This window comes from Camarhynchus parvulus, chromosome 12 (genome assembly GCF_901933205.1).
Source record: "Camarhynchus parvulus chromosome 12, STF_HiC, whole genome shotgun sequence".
NCBI lineage: Eukaryota > Metazoa > Chordata > Aves > Passeriformes > Thraupidae > Camarhynchus > Camarhynchus parvulus.
Genome location: NC_044582.1, coordinates 16,639,573 through 16,653,929, shown reverse-complemented (window position 1 = coordinate 16,653,929; position 14,357 = coordinate 16,639,573). Strand labels below are relative to the sequence as shown.

The following is a 14,357-nucleotide window of genomic DNA, read 5'->3' as shown; positions in this document are numbered from 1 at the left end:
ATTGAGTCATATTTGTTCTGTGCTCCTTTGTGATTAGCCAGAGGATTTGGTGGGGAATTTGGGAAAAGTGAGCCCTGCTGTGCTGGAAGTGTGCTGGATGCTCTCACTCTTTGCATTGCGAGCCTAGATTGGAACCAGGTGATAAAACGTGCTCACAAAGCAGCCAGTGGGAAAAAATAGCTTGATTTTAAAAGTGTTTCATTTTGAAAAAGGGAAGAAAAGCTAAACAATCAGTGCTGTTAAATTTTTCCATCACTATCCTTTTCATGCAATAGGACTTTTCCCCTGCTCCAAAGCTCCAGCTCCTGGGAAACAGCTTTCATTAGAGGAGCATGGAAAAGGCCCTCAGAAGTGGGCCAGGGGTTTACAAAATGGAAAAAAGAGTTTTCATTAAATCCTTTTCCACTTTTGTAGTCCTTTCTGGGGGGTTAGAGTGGATCCTCCTTGTGCTGGCCAAGTCATCACCCCCAAAATGTACAACAGCGGGCATCTGTGTGTGGAATTCTCCAAATAACAGCCTGGCAACCCTGTCAGTCCCTTCAAGAGCTTCAGACAGGGATCCTAGCAATTTTCCTAGGAGTAAAACATAAATTTATACTTTCTGTTTCTAGTAAACTGTCAGGGGAATAAAAAAATAATAGCCCCTGACAAGATAAGAAGACCCAAGATGTTGAAAAATCCTTCAGCAGTACAAAGAGCTGAATGAAACCCCAACAAACTGGACATGTTTAGCACCAGCTCATCTCTTCCTGACATCCAAGCAGTTGGAAATATAGATATAATTAAAAGGATTTGCAAAGCCAGCATAACACTAAGAAGACTATTTTACATTATTTTTATAATGAACTTTAGTATTTACACTGTTGCAGCAGGAATCCAAATAAATGTTCGTGGTTTATCTCTTTTCTGCCTCCAGTACATTGACTTTGGTTAAACAGCTATATTTATCAGTGCAATGCTGGCTATAAAAATGAAAGAAACAAACTATAAAATGTCCAGTGAAACTGTGTTTTTCTTTAGGTGGGTGGGTACGTGGGCAGTTCATAATTCTGGGGGTGGTAGCCACCTTTACTGCCCATGAACAATGTCATCTACAGTGATGCTCCAGATTTACCGAGGTTTTTAAGACTCAAAGACTCAAAGATACGTGTTTATCAGGATCATAAAACAGCTGGGACTGGAAGGAACCTTAAAGAGCATCTGGTTGCAAGCCTCTGCCATGGTCAGGGATGTCATTCACTGCACCACAGCTGCTTGGGAAGCCCTCTGTGGAGAGGACAAACACTGGGAGGTACATCTGGGTACCTGCTGGGTGACCCTGCCTTCCCAATGGGAATGAATAACCTGAGGCTGACAGTAACTCTGCTTTTTTAAAGACTGAATCCTTCACCTGATGTAAAGGGGGAAATGGTGCTGCAGAGACAAGAATGAAGGTCAGCTCCAAACCTAACAAATGAGCAAAAAGGCCCCAGAAGAAGGAGTAAGGAGCCAGATCCCAAAAGGACACAATGGTTTAGATGGCTTCCATCTCCCCAGCTTTTTCTATGCAGTAAAATACTAGAAAATGAAAGATAAGGATCATTCTTCACTCCTTACACTCTGCCTAGTTCTGTAATGGTCCATGGTGAAAGGTCCATAGCTCTGCTCTTGAAGTGATGGTTCTGGTTGGCGTTGAGCATCCTTTGCTCTCATCCGGGAATTTCTCCTGGAGCGTCCCTGTTATGGGCTTTGCAGGAGCCTGTCCCCACACCAGGAGCAGAGCAGAGTCTTACAGGGCTGGGCAAGCAGACAAACACATGGGGGATTTTTGGAAAGGAAAAAAAAAAGTAAAAAAAAAAAAAATTGTTGTAGAGTGCCTGGTTGAGTTACAGTAAATCTTAGGAAGCAAGAGCAGAGGGCAGCTCCTTACATCTGGGTTAAAACTAATTGATCACTTTCCCCCAGCACACAGACCTGTCTTTATACTGAGCCTGTAAAGAAAAGTTCCCTGAAAGTCACCGGAGACAAATAATCCTTCAGGAGTCAGTGCTGACACAGAATTACATTTTCAGTCATTTTTCAGTTGTGCGCGTCTCCATCCTGTCACATTAGTTTGCTAACACTTCCAATGCAACAATGAGACAAACAGAGCATTGTGCTGGTCCAAGCCAAACATTCATCTCTGCTTGGCACTGGTTCAACAGGCCTGTCAAAACTGCTGGTGAGCTGGCCAAAGCTCATTAAGTGGTTGGATGCATATTTAGCATGGAAAAGAGCTTTACCCAGGGCTCTGAGTAATGTGTGCAGCGGGCGGGCAGGAACCAGGAGGGATGGTGGGAAGGAGAGAGCAGGATGTATTCCTTGTGGATTGTACCTAAGCTGGAATAAAAGAATAATGTAAATATCTATTGAGGGAACATATTTCAAGGCAGAACAGAAGTGAATTGCAAAATCCCCGGGCCCAATGCCAACTTTAAATGTGTCTCAGAAGAGACATCAATGTTACTGCTCCTCGATGTGCACAAAGTTACGGGGATGGTTTCCTTGGGATGGGAGCTGACCTGCTGGCCTGAGCTTTCCTTCCCAGCCTCAGCTTGGTGGGTTTGGAGAGGTCTAACCTTGCGCAGTGACTTCACCAAAGAAGAATCTGGTTTTTGCGAATCCAGCACGAGCCAGAGTAAAGCATCCCGAGGATGGCAGGAGCCTGGCTCAGCGCCCTGAGCTCTGACCCAGCTGTTAACAGCTGGTGAAGCATTTCCTCAGGAGGAGACAAATTAAGAGAGAGATTTAATTGCAGAGCCTGAATGTTTGTGTTGCCTTCTGGTGTTGAGCTGATGTCAAGGAAAGAATGATGCGGGTACAAGTGGCACTTCCCAACTCGCCCACATTCCCGTGCCTCTGCTTTCTGGACTGCTCAGTTTCAGTACACCTCTGCAGCAGACTTTGCAACCTGCAGCAATGCTGCTGATTTTCACAGGCAAATGGTCAAATATTAAAGACATTTACCTCCAAACATGTATACACATGACAGAAAAATTCCTTCTTCATGCGTCTATGTTCATATATCAGTGTCCACATAAATCTGCGTTTCCTAAATTCATGGCTAAAACTCCCAGCAGTGTTCTGTTAAGTGTTCACCCTTGAACAAGGAACAATGAAAAAAACCCAAAAACCCTACGTGTTGCAGGGGGGAGAAAGAGAGAGAAAAACTTACTACTTAAGAAATAAATTTTTCTGTGTGCACTGAGATGATCCAATATGAAGGCAAATAATTAAGATGCTGGAATTGAGAAATCCTTTATTACAGATGAAGAAAGAAGCCTTTCATGGACTAATTAACAGAATGCTTCAAGCAAATGTTAATGATTAACCGATTGAGTGTTTAAAGGTGTGGTTTGTTAAACCTAGCACTTCTGATTACTTGCTTGCTTACACACTTACAAACAATTGCTCTTTCATTCAGCTTGTCTACTTCCCCCACCTTTTTTCTCTAACTATAAATTCTTTCAGGGCCTTAGAAGGGATCCTTTAGTTTTCAGTGACGTCCATCCTGATGTGAGCGAGAAATTCAGGATCATCCAGGACTGAGGTCTCTGTGCCAGGATCCATCCTTGCCAAGGTGAGCATCTCCTGATTTCTCTTTGGAAGGTGCTCAGAGGTTTTTGCTGCTGGATTTTGTTGTAGCTGTCAATCAACTATGAATTGTTGAGCTTCAGTGTCTGTGATTTTAAAACGGCAGTTAGTTATGTTTAAAAGTGTGCAGAAGTACCAGAACTGATTTAAAGTCTGTGAAAGGGGAAGGAGTTCAATCTTCCTTATCTAAGTAAAGAGCTTAATGAGCCTATCTAGGAGCAAGGTAATTTCCTGGATATCTGTGATGGCTTCTGGTGCCCAGGAGGTGAAGCTGGGTCTGGCTGTAAGAGAGGATGAGGAACTCATGTTACCCTGGTTGGTACCAATCCCTCCTGTGTCTGAGACTGCCCAGGGTGGGTAGGCTGAGCTCATTGCTTCAGGTCTGCCTGGGAATGGCTTTGTGGTACAGGTGAGCATGGTCAGGTGAAGACAGGATATTTTTCTCCTCAAGGAATCACACCAGGATGGAGGGTGGCAGAGATGTGCTGGAGTTTGATTAGTTCAGCCAGTCCTCAAGGCAGAACCTCAACCTCACAGCAGATATTCCTGCAATCTGCCTCTTGCAAAGCCCCTTTTTGGCTGAAGGGCAGGATCCCATCCCTCTCCAGGCTTTGGGGAGTTAACAGGCTGCAATGCTTCATTTCCACAAACCGGAGACATGAGCGCTGAGAAGACATCCAGAGCAGGATTTGCTTTATCTCTCTGGCCTTTGGGTGACTTTTCCTCTCACTATGGTGAGCATTGTTCCCTCTGCATGCAGTTACCTGACACACTCACCTGACACTTAATCACTGCTGCCTGGGTTGCTGTTCTGCTGGCTGTGCTCAGCCAAAGAGAGCCTCGGAGGCAGGAATCTTTGGCAAGGGTGAAAACCCCCTCAGAGCTCGGCTTTGGGAAATTCTTTTTTGCCCCCACTTCTCAAGGGCTTGTTACTGAAGGACTCCGGGCTCAATTAGACCATGAAAGCTGCCTGACATTGTGATTTATGAGATCTTAAAAGTGAGTGCTGCTTATCAGAGTGCGGCGAGGGCCCCGTGTCTGGGCTGCTCCTGCAGGATGGAGCACGGCTCTGCAGTGGGGGAGCCTTGGAATTCTGCTGGGAAGGTCCACAGCCCACCTGGAGGGCTGCACCACGCTGAACATGAGGGAATGAGCGAGGGAGAAGCCACTGATGGATGGCACAGGCACTGCTGCTGCCTGGGCAGCCACAGGGAGGATGCCAGGGATGCCCAGCTCCAGAGCTGAGGATGTGCTTCTCAGCAGTGCTCTTCCTTTTGCAGCATTTGGGAGTTTCTGCATTTCTACAGGCTCTGCGTTGTCTGGAGTGACTGGGAAAGCACAGCTCCATCACAAAAATACTAATTCTGATGTGTTTTAACTTTTCTCCAGCTGACAGAATGGCTGAAACGTGTCCCTTCTCACAACTGGCCCGAAACCTACTCAATTAAATTATTGTGGGGTTTTTTTAATCAGCATCTTTAAACCAATTGCTTTTTTGAAATCTCCGGTGCTCCTCTGCAGCACTTGCAGGAGCTGCAGCCAGAGCTCAGTCACAGCTGGCACACGAGCAGCAGCTTGTGAGAGCTGTCCCCTGCCTTCCTGCCTGTCCCTGCATTCCTCCTGCCTGTCCCTACATCCCTCCTGTCCTCTCTCTGGCTCCTCCAGACGTCTCTCTGCTCTGGCTGTGTGGCCAGAGGGAGGTGACATTGTTTCTGTGACTCACAGCATTCCCATTCTGCCTTCCCCAGCCAGGACTGGGTTTCTCAGCCCACAGGGAGGCAGGAAGGTTTTTGACAGCCCTGTAGTCAGATGCCTTTGTGACAAGCCCAGTCCTAACAGCTCCAGGTCTAAGGTTGCTTTTAAATGTAATATAAATTAAATTATTTATTTTTTTTGCTCGGGGTTCAGGCATCATAATGTGCTATGAAAGAAATACCTCATGACTAAATACTGCTCTTCCACTATAGATGCCATAGCGTGGAGCTGCTGGCTCCAGCACAACATCTGTTAAGAATCTACACATTATAGCTGATGGGATTTTTCACCTTAAATGAGGTTTCTGAGATCTGCATAGTTCTGTTCGTAGGTCCTCAGGTGGTGAGGGAAAATGTAGCTGCGCGACTTTGATCTCCAGTGTGCACTTATCCCAAACCACTGTTGAGAGGCTTAATTGTACAAGATGCAAAATAAAACCTCTGTTAAAGCAGCACTGAGATGTTTTAAGTAGGCTTAGATCTGCACTTACAATAACAAAAACTACAAAGGACACCAAAAGATAAAGTTCCAACAGTGTTGGCTGGATTGTGTATACCCTGTGTGGTTTTTTGACATGAACCCCAGTGCACACATCTTACCCAAGAACCACTGGGTTTAATATTGGGTTGCTTGTGAAAATTCCTTCCCCAGTATGAGCCCCCCTGGCTGGTGGGGGAGCACAGGGCTGAGCATCCCTGGTCCTGCATGGCCAGGTAACCTGACCCTTGTCCACACCTGGGGCAGAACAGGGCTCTGGCAGCCTCTGGGGCACCCTCTGAGCTGGGATTGCTGCTCTGTAGGTAGATCCTCTCTGGCTTCCACCCTGCCTTTTCACCCCTCTCCCTGCCTCCAAAACTGCACCAGAGCTGGCTCAGCTTGGTGTTCCAACCCTTGTCCTCACCTTTTCACAGTTCTAGAGCACTAAACCATGTCGTGCAACACCAAGTTATGGGACGTTAAATCATTTCCCCAAAGAATTTTAAATGTCTCCAAACTAGAGCGTTCAATCTGATAGTGCATAGCCAAAGTACAAAGTTATTTTTCTACATATGCATGTTTCTGGTTGGGGGATTTTTTTGGATGGAAAATGGAGTAAAAGGAAGCCCAGGTGGTGGCTGAAGCTGGAGCATCCTGGAGGAGCAGAGAGATGTGGCCCCAGGCCACAAGGGGAGGGGAATGCTGGCAGGTGACAAGGGGAGATAAAGTAGGTGATGCTGGGCTGGAGTGGACAGCTGCAGGATAAAACTATGAGATATAAAACAGCACAAGAGTAAAACTTTGTGTCTGGTAATAAGATTTGTATTGGGGAAAGGGAAGAGCAGTAAAGACTATGAAAGTTACTATGAAACGTCAGGGTTTTTAAGAATATATTGCTTTGTCCTTCAAAGAGACTGACTTTATTTTTTTTTTTAATAATGCAATAATCAATAATAGATTAAATCTCCATTCCATTACAAATCCTTTTGCACGGTAACAACAGAGCCAAAGTCTCTGGTGGTACATTAGAAAATGTAATTTGAACCCAAATCTGGCTGGGGTGTGCTTTATTCCAGGCCTTGCAAGACTGTCTGCCCAGACCTTTCCCTTTTACAGGCTGTGCATTTGATGAAGGCCTGGCTGGAAAGCCACAGCCTGTGAGTCCTACCCAGCCCCCTCATTAGATTTAGCTCTGCAATAGAGGCTCAGAGACTTCAGTGCCTGTAAATTAATATTCAAAGTCTCTCCAGCCTCTGGGATGGGCTTTGCTGCCAGCAGGAAGGGCTTGGTGTGTTCCTGGAGTGCCAGCAACATGGCCAGAAAAGCAATGGGCTGCTGCAGGGTCCAGCTTGAGAGCTGCTGCAAGTCCTGTGCGTCTTTCAAACCTCACAGATTTCCTCTCCATTGGCTTCTTGCCTCCCCCTGCTCTCCTCCCCACCCTGAAGAAAATTCCATGCACTGAAGGTGTCCTGCAGGACATGAACACGAGGTTTGTGTCCGTGCAGGATGGCTCAGAGAGTGGGAAGGGTGAAGGAGAGTTGCCTCTTTCCCCACTACAGTAGTGGGACAGTGAGAGAAGAAAGCGCTCCCTGCTCTGCCCAAGTGCCCAGGAGGGTTTTATGGCAGTGACCCCGTGAGCAGCCCTGCTGCTGGGGAACGTGCTGTCTCCTCTGGAAGCAGAAAATCCCCCTTTCCCATGCTGTCTGACAGCTTCTCCCCAGAGTATCAGCATGAGCTCATAGAGAAGTGTTTGTGAAGGAGAGCTGAAGCCCAAAACTGCTTACTTGGCAAAATGCGGGAAGAGCATGGCTGGACCTTGAGCTTCTGACACACGCTGATGCTGAAGCACATGTGGGAGATGTCTCTTGCAGTGACATCTTAAAAATGCCTGCTAAGCCCAGGCCAGGATGCAGATAAGCATGGGCTGATGGATGCTTGCTTGGGGAGCGTAGCTGGACACCATATGGCCAAAAAAGTGCAGGCAGAGAGCGGATCCAGCAGGTATTTCTCCAGCAAATCTCTGTAAATTTGGGATTTTGCTGCTTGGTCCTTGGTTTTGGGATGGCTCCCAGGGCTGGGTACAGGCTCTGTGCAGCTGTGTTAACCTGAGCTGTCTGCCCTGGAGCCAGGCTGCCTCTGGTACCCACAGCACATCCTTCAGCAGGTTTAGCTGCATGTCAGCATCTCTCAGGTTTCTCAGCATCTCTTACCAACGATGTCAAACAAGGATGACTCTCCTTCAGCAGTGTGTGCACAGGGCTTGCACAAAGTCCTGAGCAGCAGCTGTGTGACTGAGGAGGCTGCTGATCTTTTCTGGGAGCTGTGTCTCTCCTGGTTGATAAATCCCATCAAACACCAAATGTTTTATTAATCACCAGAGTAAACCAACACATAAAACCTATGGAGCTCACTGGCAGGAAGGCAGGTCACTGCTGCCCAAGCCTGGGGTCAGGTTTGCTGCTTTCCTTTCCCAAACTGTGTTTTCCTGCAGCTCTGCAGGATATCAAAGCCCTTGGGAAAGGGCCTGTGTGTTTGTGTGTGCTGACTCCCAGCCTGGATTCTCTGAAGCACCTTGTCCAGTGGGTCCCTGTGGTGTGTGTGCTGAAGGAAAAGCCGAATTTAACATCTGGCTGTGACACAAGGCTTCCATGTGAAGGCATCCAGCAAAGCAGAGCAGGGTGGAATTCCTGCCCTCATTGAAGTCAATGGGAATTTTGCCACTGACCTTGATGGATCCAGGCTTTCACCCCTGGCTACACAGCAGCTGATCCAGCCCTTTTGTCCATCAATCTCCGGGCAGCAAGTGCCTCTATAAATCGCTCCTTGAAAGAGAAGAAAGGACACGACTTCAAAGTGTCCCCTCACAGTGTTCTCCTGCAGGGGCTGCTCCTGGCTGGGGCTCTGGTGAGGGAGATGTGGCTTCTGACACATCCAAAGTGCTCAGAGTGCGCTCACAGGGATTTCCATCCACCAGCAAGCAATGGGGAGTCTGAGGGGCAGCTTTACTGCCCGTGTCACTGGCTGGGAAAGCGAGGCACTGCTCCAAAAGTGGCACCATTTATTTCTAACACAGGTGTGTCAGAGCAATGGCTGGGTGCTCTGCCATGTACAGAGGATGGAGCAGGTTACAGACTGAGCTTCAGAGCATCCTGCTGCTTTGCACTGAGCAAGGAGCCGCTGGTAGGGGTTTTCAAGAAGCTGCTGCTTGTTGGCTTAGTCAAAGTCTTTTTACTAATTTGGATGTGGCATACAGACAAGATATTGTCTCTGCTGTGAGTTTGGTATCCTCTGGTCCAAAGGGAAATCTGTGGAGGGCAGCTGCACTCGTGGCTGAAATCATTTCGGAGCAGAAGGGGATGCAGATGCTGCAGGGCACTGGCCACAGGGAGCTGCCCATCCCACCAGGCAAATGCTGCCTTTACAAAATACCATCCAGAGAGTGATTTGCAGGGCTGAGCAAACAAAGAAAGGACCCCAGCAACAGGGCAGGCTGTTCCCACTTTGCAAAGCACTTTCTTCACCTCACAATATCCTCAGGGCTGCCGGAGCTTTTTCCCCCATCATGAGCCCCCACTGACTCGTGGGCCTCTCGCTGGCAATTTGGGCAGAATCTGCTTTGTTAGATGGCCTCCTGCTGCTCTTTTCTTTCCTCCTCTCCCCACCCCTTTCTCTTTTCTTTAAAAGCTTTATTGCAAAGCAATAAGTCGTTTCCCACCTCCCTGCCTCTCCCTTCCCAGACTCCTTTCCTAAGTCACTGGGAATTTTTTCACCTATATATGTAAGTTGACTCAAACAACATTCACTCTACCGTCAGTTCTCAGCTAATAAAATAAACAGGTTGTTATGAAAGTCAGAAGTTTAAAAAGTTGTGGGTTTGGCTTCCTTTACTGTCCATTTTTTCCAAGGGGTTTTGTGCTGCTGCATGTGATGATTGAGAGAGAAAATGCATACTCAGGGCCCAGACAGTGCTTGGATAGAGATAATTAAAATAATTATCAAATAAACTTTTTACAGCAGCTGGAATGTTTGTAGGCTCACCATACCCCTCCAGAGGCTCAGGCACTTCCCTTGGGTGAACCCAGGAGCATTCATCACCTCCCCAAGCATGGGCAGTGAGTGTTCTGGTGCTGTTCATGTCCCTAAATGCCTTTGGTTTAGAAGCTGCTGATTAAATCAGATTAAATGAGACATTTTGGTGCCCTTGCTGGTGTTGGGCACCTGGACTGTAGGAAGGAGCAGGACCAGAAATTGTCTGGGGCCGAGGAACGAGGCAGAATTACAGCAGGGCTGTGGGATAACAAGAAGGCAAAACCCGCTGGGATGGGGGCAGTGGTGCCTGCTCTCAAGGGCCATTTGTGACCATCCAGAGCTGTCTGAGACCCTCCCACATGCCTCCTGCTCACCAAGGTGACACCCCAGCCTCCACTGCTGTCATAAGGCTTTGTGCTAATTTGTGTGGAATACATGAGCCACTGGAGTAAAAAATGTGTCTCTGCTGCTCAAACAGAGTAAAAAAAAAGTGACATGAGGTCTAGGGCAAAAGTCCTGAGAGCTTCACTTGCCTCTTCCCAGAGTAACAACTGCCATTATGAATAATTTTCTCCTTTCATTAAAGCTCCAGTAAAAAGAAAATTGGCTTCAAAATTTCAGATGTAAAGCACTAAATTGGAGGAGAGGTTAGCTGGAGAAAGAGCTTTTCCAAAGGAGCCTTTTTGGGCAGCCCTTCAGATGGCATTAACTGTCATCTTTGGGGAAGAACTCACCTAGGGCTTGTTTGATCAAAGTCCCATATTGGGTCATTTAGGACAAAACAGTAAAAAGCTCCAGAACTGTGAGGAAAGAATTAAAGCAGGCAATGCAGTTTTCACCTCTGCCTCTTTCCCAGAAAGGCTGTTAGCTGGCTGGAGGCGCTGTTATTATTCCATCCACGGTGAGGTCCCATCCCACTCACAGAACAGCGCTCCAGTCTCCCTCCTTTCTGCAGGCAGAGCTTTGGTACCAGCTTCAGGTGCCCTGTGTAGATATTGATCTTTTTCTTGGGCTAATTCAGCCTGTTTTCCATTTTTTATCCCTTTAAAGCTGTTTTCTGTCTCAGTCCAAGGGGCATTCCTGCTGCCATGGGCAGCACAGAGAACCTGCCCAGCACAAGCCCCTCCTGGGAAGTCTCTGCTGGCTTCCTAAAGTCCTTAATTTATCTGCTAAAGGCCAAATTGTAAACAACCTAATACCCCCTCAGGCCTCACAAGTCCTCCTAATTATTAGCATCAGAAGGAAGCTAAGTTAGATTCCTTCTCCACTGAGCTGGGGGATTATTGCCACTTCCAGGCCTCTCCCTAATTTTTTAATCGCAATGTGTTTGGCTCTGTTCTGGTAACCAACAATAAATTCTAGGTCTTTGCTGGATGCTCTTAATTTATTGGGTCTATGGGCACCACAGACTTATTTTGATGCCTTATGAAACTTAGTCTTGAATTGGGGTTTTGTGATTTACCACTTTCAGCTGGGGGAATACAAAGGATGCAAAGAAAGAACATGGAGAAACTCTGAGGGGTTTTTTTTGTGTCCTCCTATTTCTCTTGTTCATTCCTCACAGGCAAAGAGTTCTCTTTCTTCCCAGCCTCTTTTTATCTCAGAAGCTGCAATATTCATAACTGAAAAAAAGGAAAAAAAGTAAATGTAAAGAGGTAAATCTCCAAAGTCTGGAGACCACAGAGCTGCTGAATAAGACAGCAGTGTGAAGGTAATTGCAGGGGGATAAAGGATGTCTGTGCTGTAGGATGTCCTTGTTGTATTATGTGGCTGTCAGATACACACTTCCTATATTTTATGACATTTCAAGATATTCAGAGTGAGTTTTGTCCATCAGCTGGAGCTGCAGGGTCTGTATAAACCAGCTGTGTGCATTTAAGGAATTCAGTTATCTGGACGTGCAGATCTGTGTTTTTTCCCCAAAATGAAAGGCAAATGGTGCATTTCCCCTTGTATCCACAGCCAGGTCTTTTGTTTGCTCTTGTGTCCCCAAAGCTGCCATGCACTTTAAAAATCAGCCCTGACTTTGCATTCCAGATGGAATTCCAGAGTTTAGAATGTGACTGTGGCAAGTCAGAGGGTCCTGAGGAACAGCATGGCTCAGGTAAGGACAGTCTGTGCAAAATACCCATTCCTCATCCAGTATTTGCACAGACTTCACCCTCTCTCCATTCTGTCCTTCTCAGCTGCCCCGGAGAGTTCCTGCTCCTTTCTTCCCTTTTTCTCACTCCTACCTCCCCTCCTTCCCTTGGATCCACTTAGGATTTCTTCCAAAATAATATTTTTTGAAGGGGGGGGTCGCTTTCCCAGCGGGTTTCACATCAATACATGGCTTTGATCAGTACATGGCTGATCTCCTCAGCCACCCCTGATCCTGTTTGATCAGAAGAGCTGTCTGTGGGTCCCGGCCGCTGTGCTGCTGCTGGCAGTGCCCACAGCCCCTGTCCCCGTGCCAGCCTTGGCTCTGCCCGCTCCCCCGGCAGCAATCCGTGCCACCAGCTGCAGCACGGGCTGCATTCCAGGGGCTGCTGGCAAAAACATCCCTGGATTTTGGAGGTCTGAGGCTCCAGAGCTCAGGGGGTGAAGGGAGCAGCCCTGGCAAGGGAGGATGAGCATCACTGTGGGGAAGGGACCACCAGAGCTAAACGTTGGTGCTGGGCAGTGAGTTTGCTCCTGATCTATGGAATATCTCCCCTGGTGTCCTGGTCAGGGGCTCAGAGGCAGATTTGGAAGCTGGTTAATAATCTTTTTTTTTTTTTTTTTTTTCCACAAAACTGGGCTGTCTGGGCAGCATTTGCCTTCTTCACCAGAGTTTGCTGTGGTCTGGGCTGGTTCTTGGCACCAGCACAGAGGGTCAGGGCACTGCCAGCTGTCTCCATCTCTTGTCTTTTTAGTGGCATTTCAGTATTTAATTACTTTCTTTATGGTCCTTCTTAGAGCAGCTGTTAGCTGGAGGTTGTCAGAGCTACTGGGGGTGCAGGATGTTTCTGTAAACACCTCAATCCAAGCACCCTCATGGTTAGATTGAGTCAGCTTGCTGCTGACTCCTGCCTCTGCCAGAAGGGCTCAGACTGGAGAATATGAACATTTCACAGATGGGATTAAGCACAAGTCACTCCTGTGCCCATTCTTACCAGTCCCTCCAGGAGATGTGTTTGTCTGGAGCTGCTGGAAATCAAGCATTCCCCAGTATGTAACTTATTTCAGTGCTGTTCCAAAGGCTGCTGGAATGCAAGAGACTTCCAGATTATTTTAATAAATATAAAAATTTAAAACAAGTGCAGACGTGCTGGTTCCTGCCAATTCTCCTTCCTTTCCCATTCCGGGTGTGTGTTGCATTACTTTTTGTCTTAAAGCACCAGCTGAGGAAAGAGCGAGGCAGGCTGTAACCGTGTGGGAGAAAAAACATCCCTGCTCTGCTCCCCGTTTCCCTCCAGCCTCTCTAAACAGCTCATCTCATGCCTCTCTGTCCCTACTTCAAGCAGCCAACCACCTTTTCCTACAGAGAGCATCTTTGGGATTAGAAAGCCGAGATTTTCATTCGGAGCGTGTTTGTTCCTGTGAGCAGGCAGGGCCACAATGGCCGGGTCAATCACTTGTCAGCGAGTGCTCCTTGCAGCGGGGACCGTGGCACGGGCAGCTCCCTCCCTGTGCCTCTGCACTGCTCCATTAACCTCCCGACCCCGCTGGGCATCGATCCCGGGGGCTGCCGAGTGCCCCCGGCCGGGGATGCGGGATGAAGGATGCGGGATGAAGGATGCGGGATGCTCAGCCGCCTTCCCGCCGTTGTCACCGCGGTGGCCGCGTCCCGGTGGCCTCTCCAAGGACTCGTGTCGCCCGGAGTGACCAGCAACAGCCCATCCCACACCTTTTTCCGCCGCACATCTGCTGCTCCTCATTCCCTCCGCGCTTCCCGACCCGCCACGGGGCTCAGCGCTCTGCCGAGCTCCTGAAATTGCTGTGAAATGAGGGCAACGCTAATTAGTGCAATTAGTCCTTTGCTCTTTCCCTGATGGAAAATGAAGGCAGCGGCGGCCCGGCGAAGGCAGGCGCAGCTTTGCCCGTGGCTGCGAGGGTGTGCGCGGCGGGGATGCGCTGCCACCTCCCCGTGCCTGCCGAGCTGACCCGGGGTTAATTGAGAGCAGGTCTCTTAACCCATTTTGCAAAGACAAATTTGCTGCCCGCGTCCCTCCCGGCTGTGGGATTGTGGCTTTCTCGCCTTGCTGGTGTCCCGCCAGCCCCAGGGCAGCCCGTGGGCTCTCTCGCCTGGAAACGGGATGAGGCAGCGGGAGCATCCCCAAGCCAGGAATTAATCCAGCTCCACGCGACCAGAAACTTGTGCTGTGTAGCTGCAGAGACGAGCTTCCCCCCACCATTCCAGAGCTAATCCTGCCCAGAGCTGGGTTAGCACAGTCTCTCCTCCCCGGTATCTACAGGCACGGAAACTCAGCCATTTTGACATTTCTGGCTGCGAATCCTGCCCT

The 14,357-nt window shown here is 48.3% G+C and overlaps 1 protein-coding gene across 1 annotated transcript in view; it reads left to right on the top strand.

Moving 5' to 3' along the window:
* Positions 1–3,557: 3,557 nt before the first annotated feature.
* The window catches only part of PROK2 (prokineticin 2), a 110,930-nt gene continuing 100,130 nt past the window's right edge, over positions 3,558–14,357 (top strand). Inside the window, exons 1-2 of the mRNA XM_030956851.1 lie at positions 3,558–3,598; positions 11,911–11,977. Coding sequence (XP_030812711.1) covers positions 11,969–11,977 — 9 coding nt within the window. The 5' untranslated portion in view covers positions 3,558–3,598; positions 11,911–11,968. The remainder of the gene's footprint in view (positions 3,599–11,910; positions 11,978–14,357) is intronic.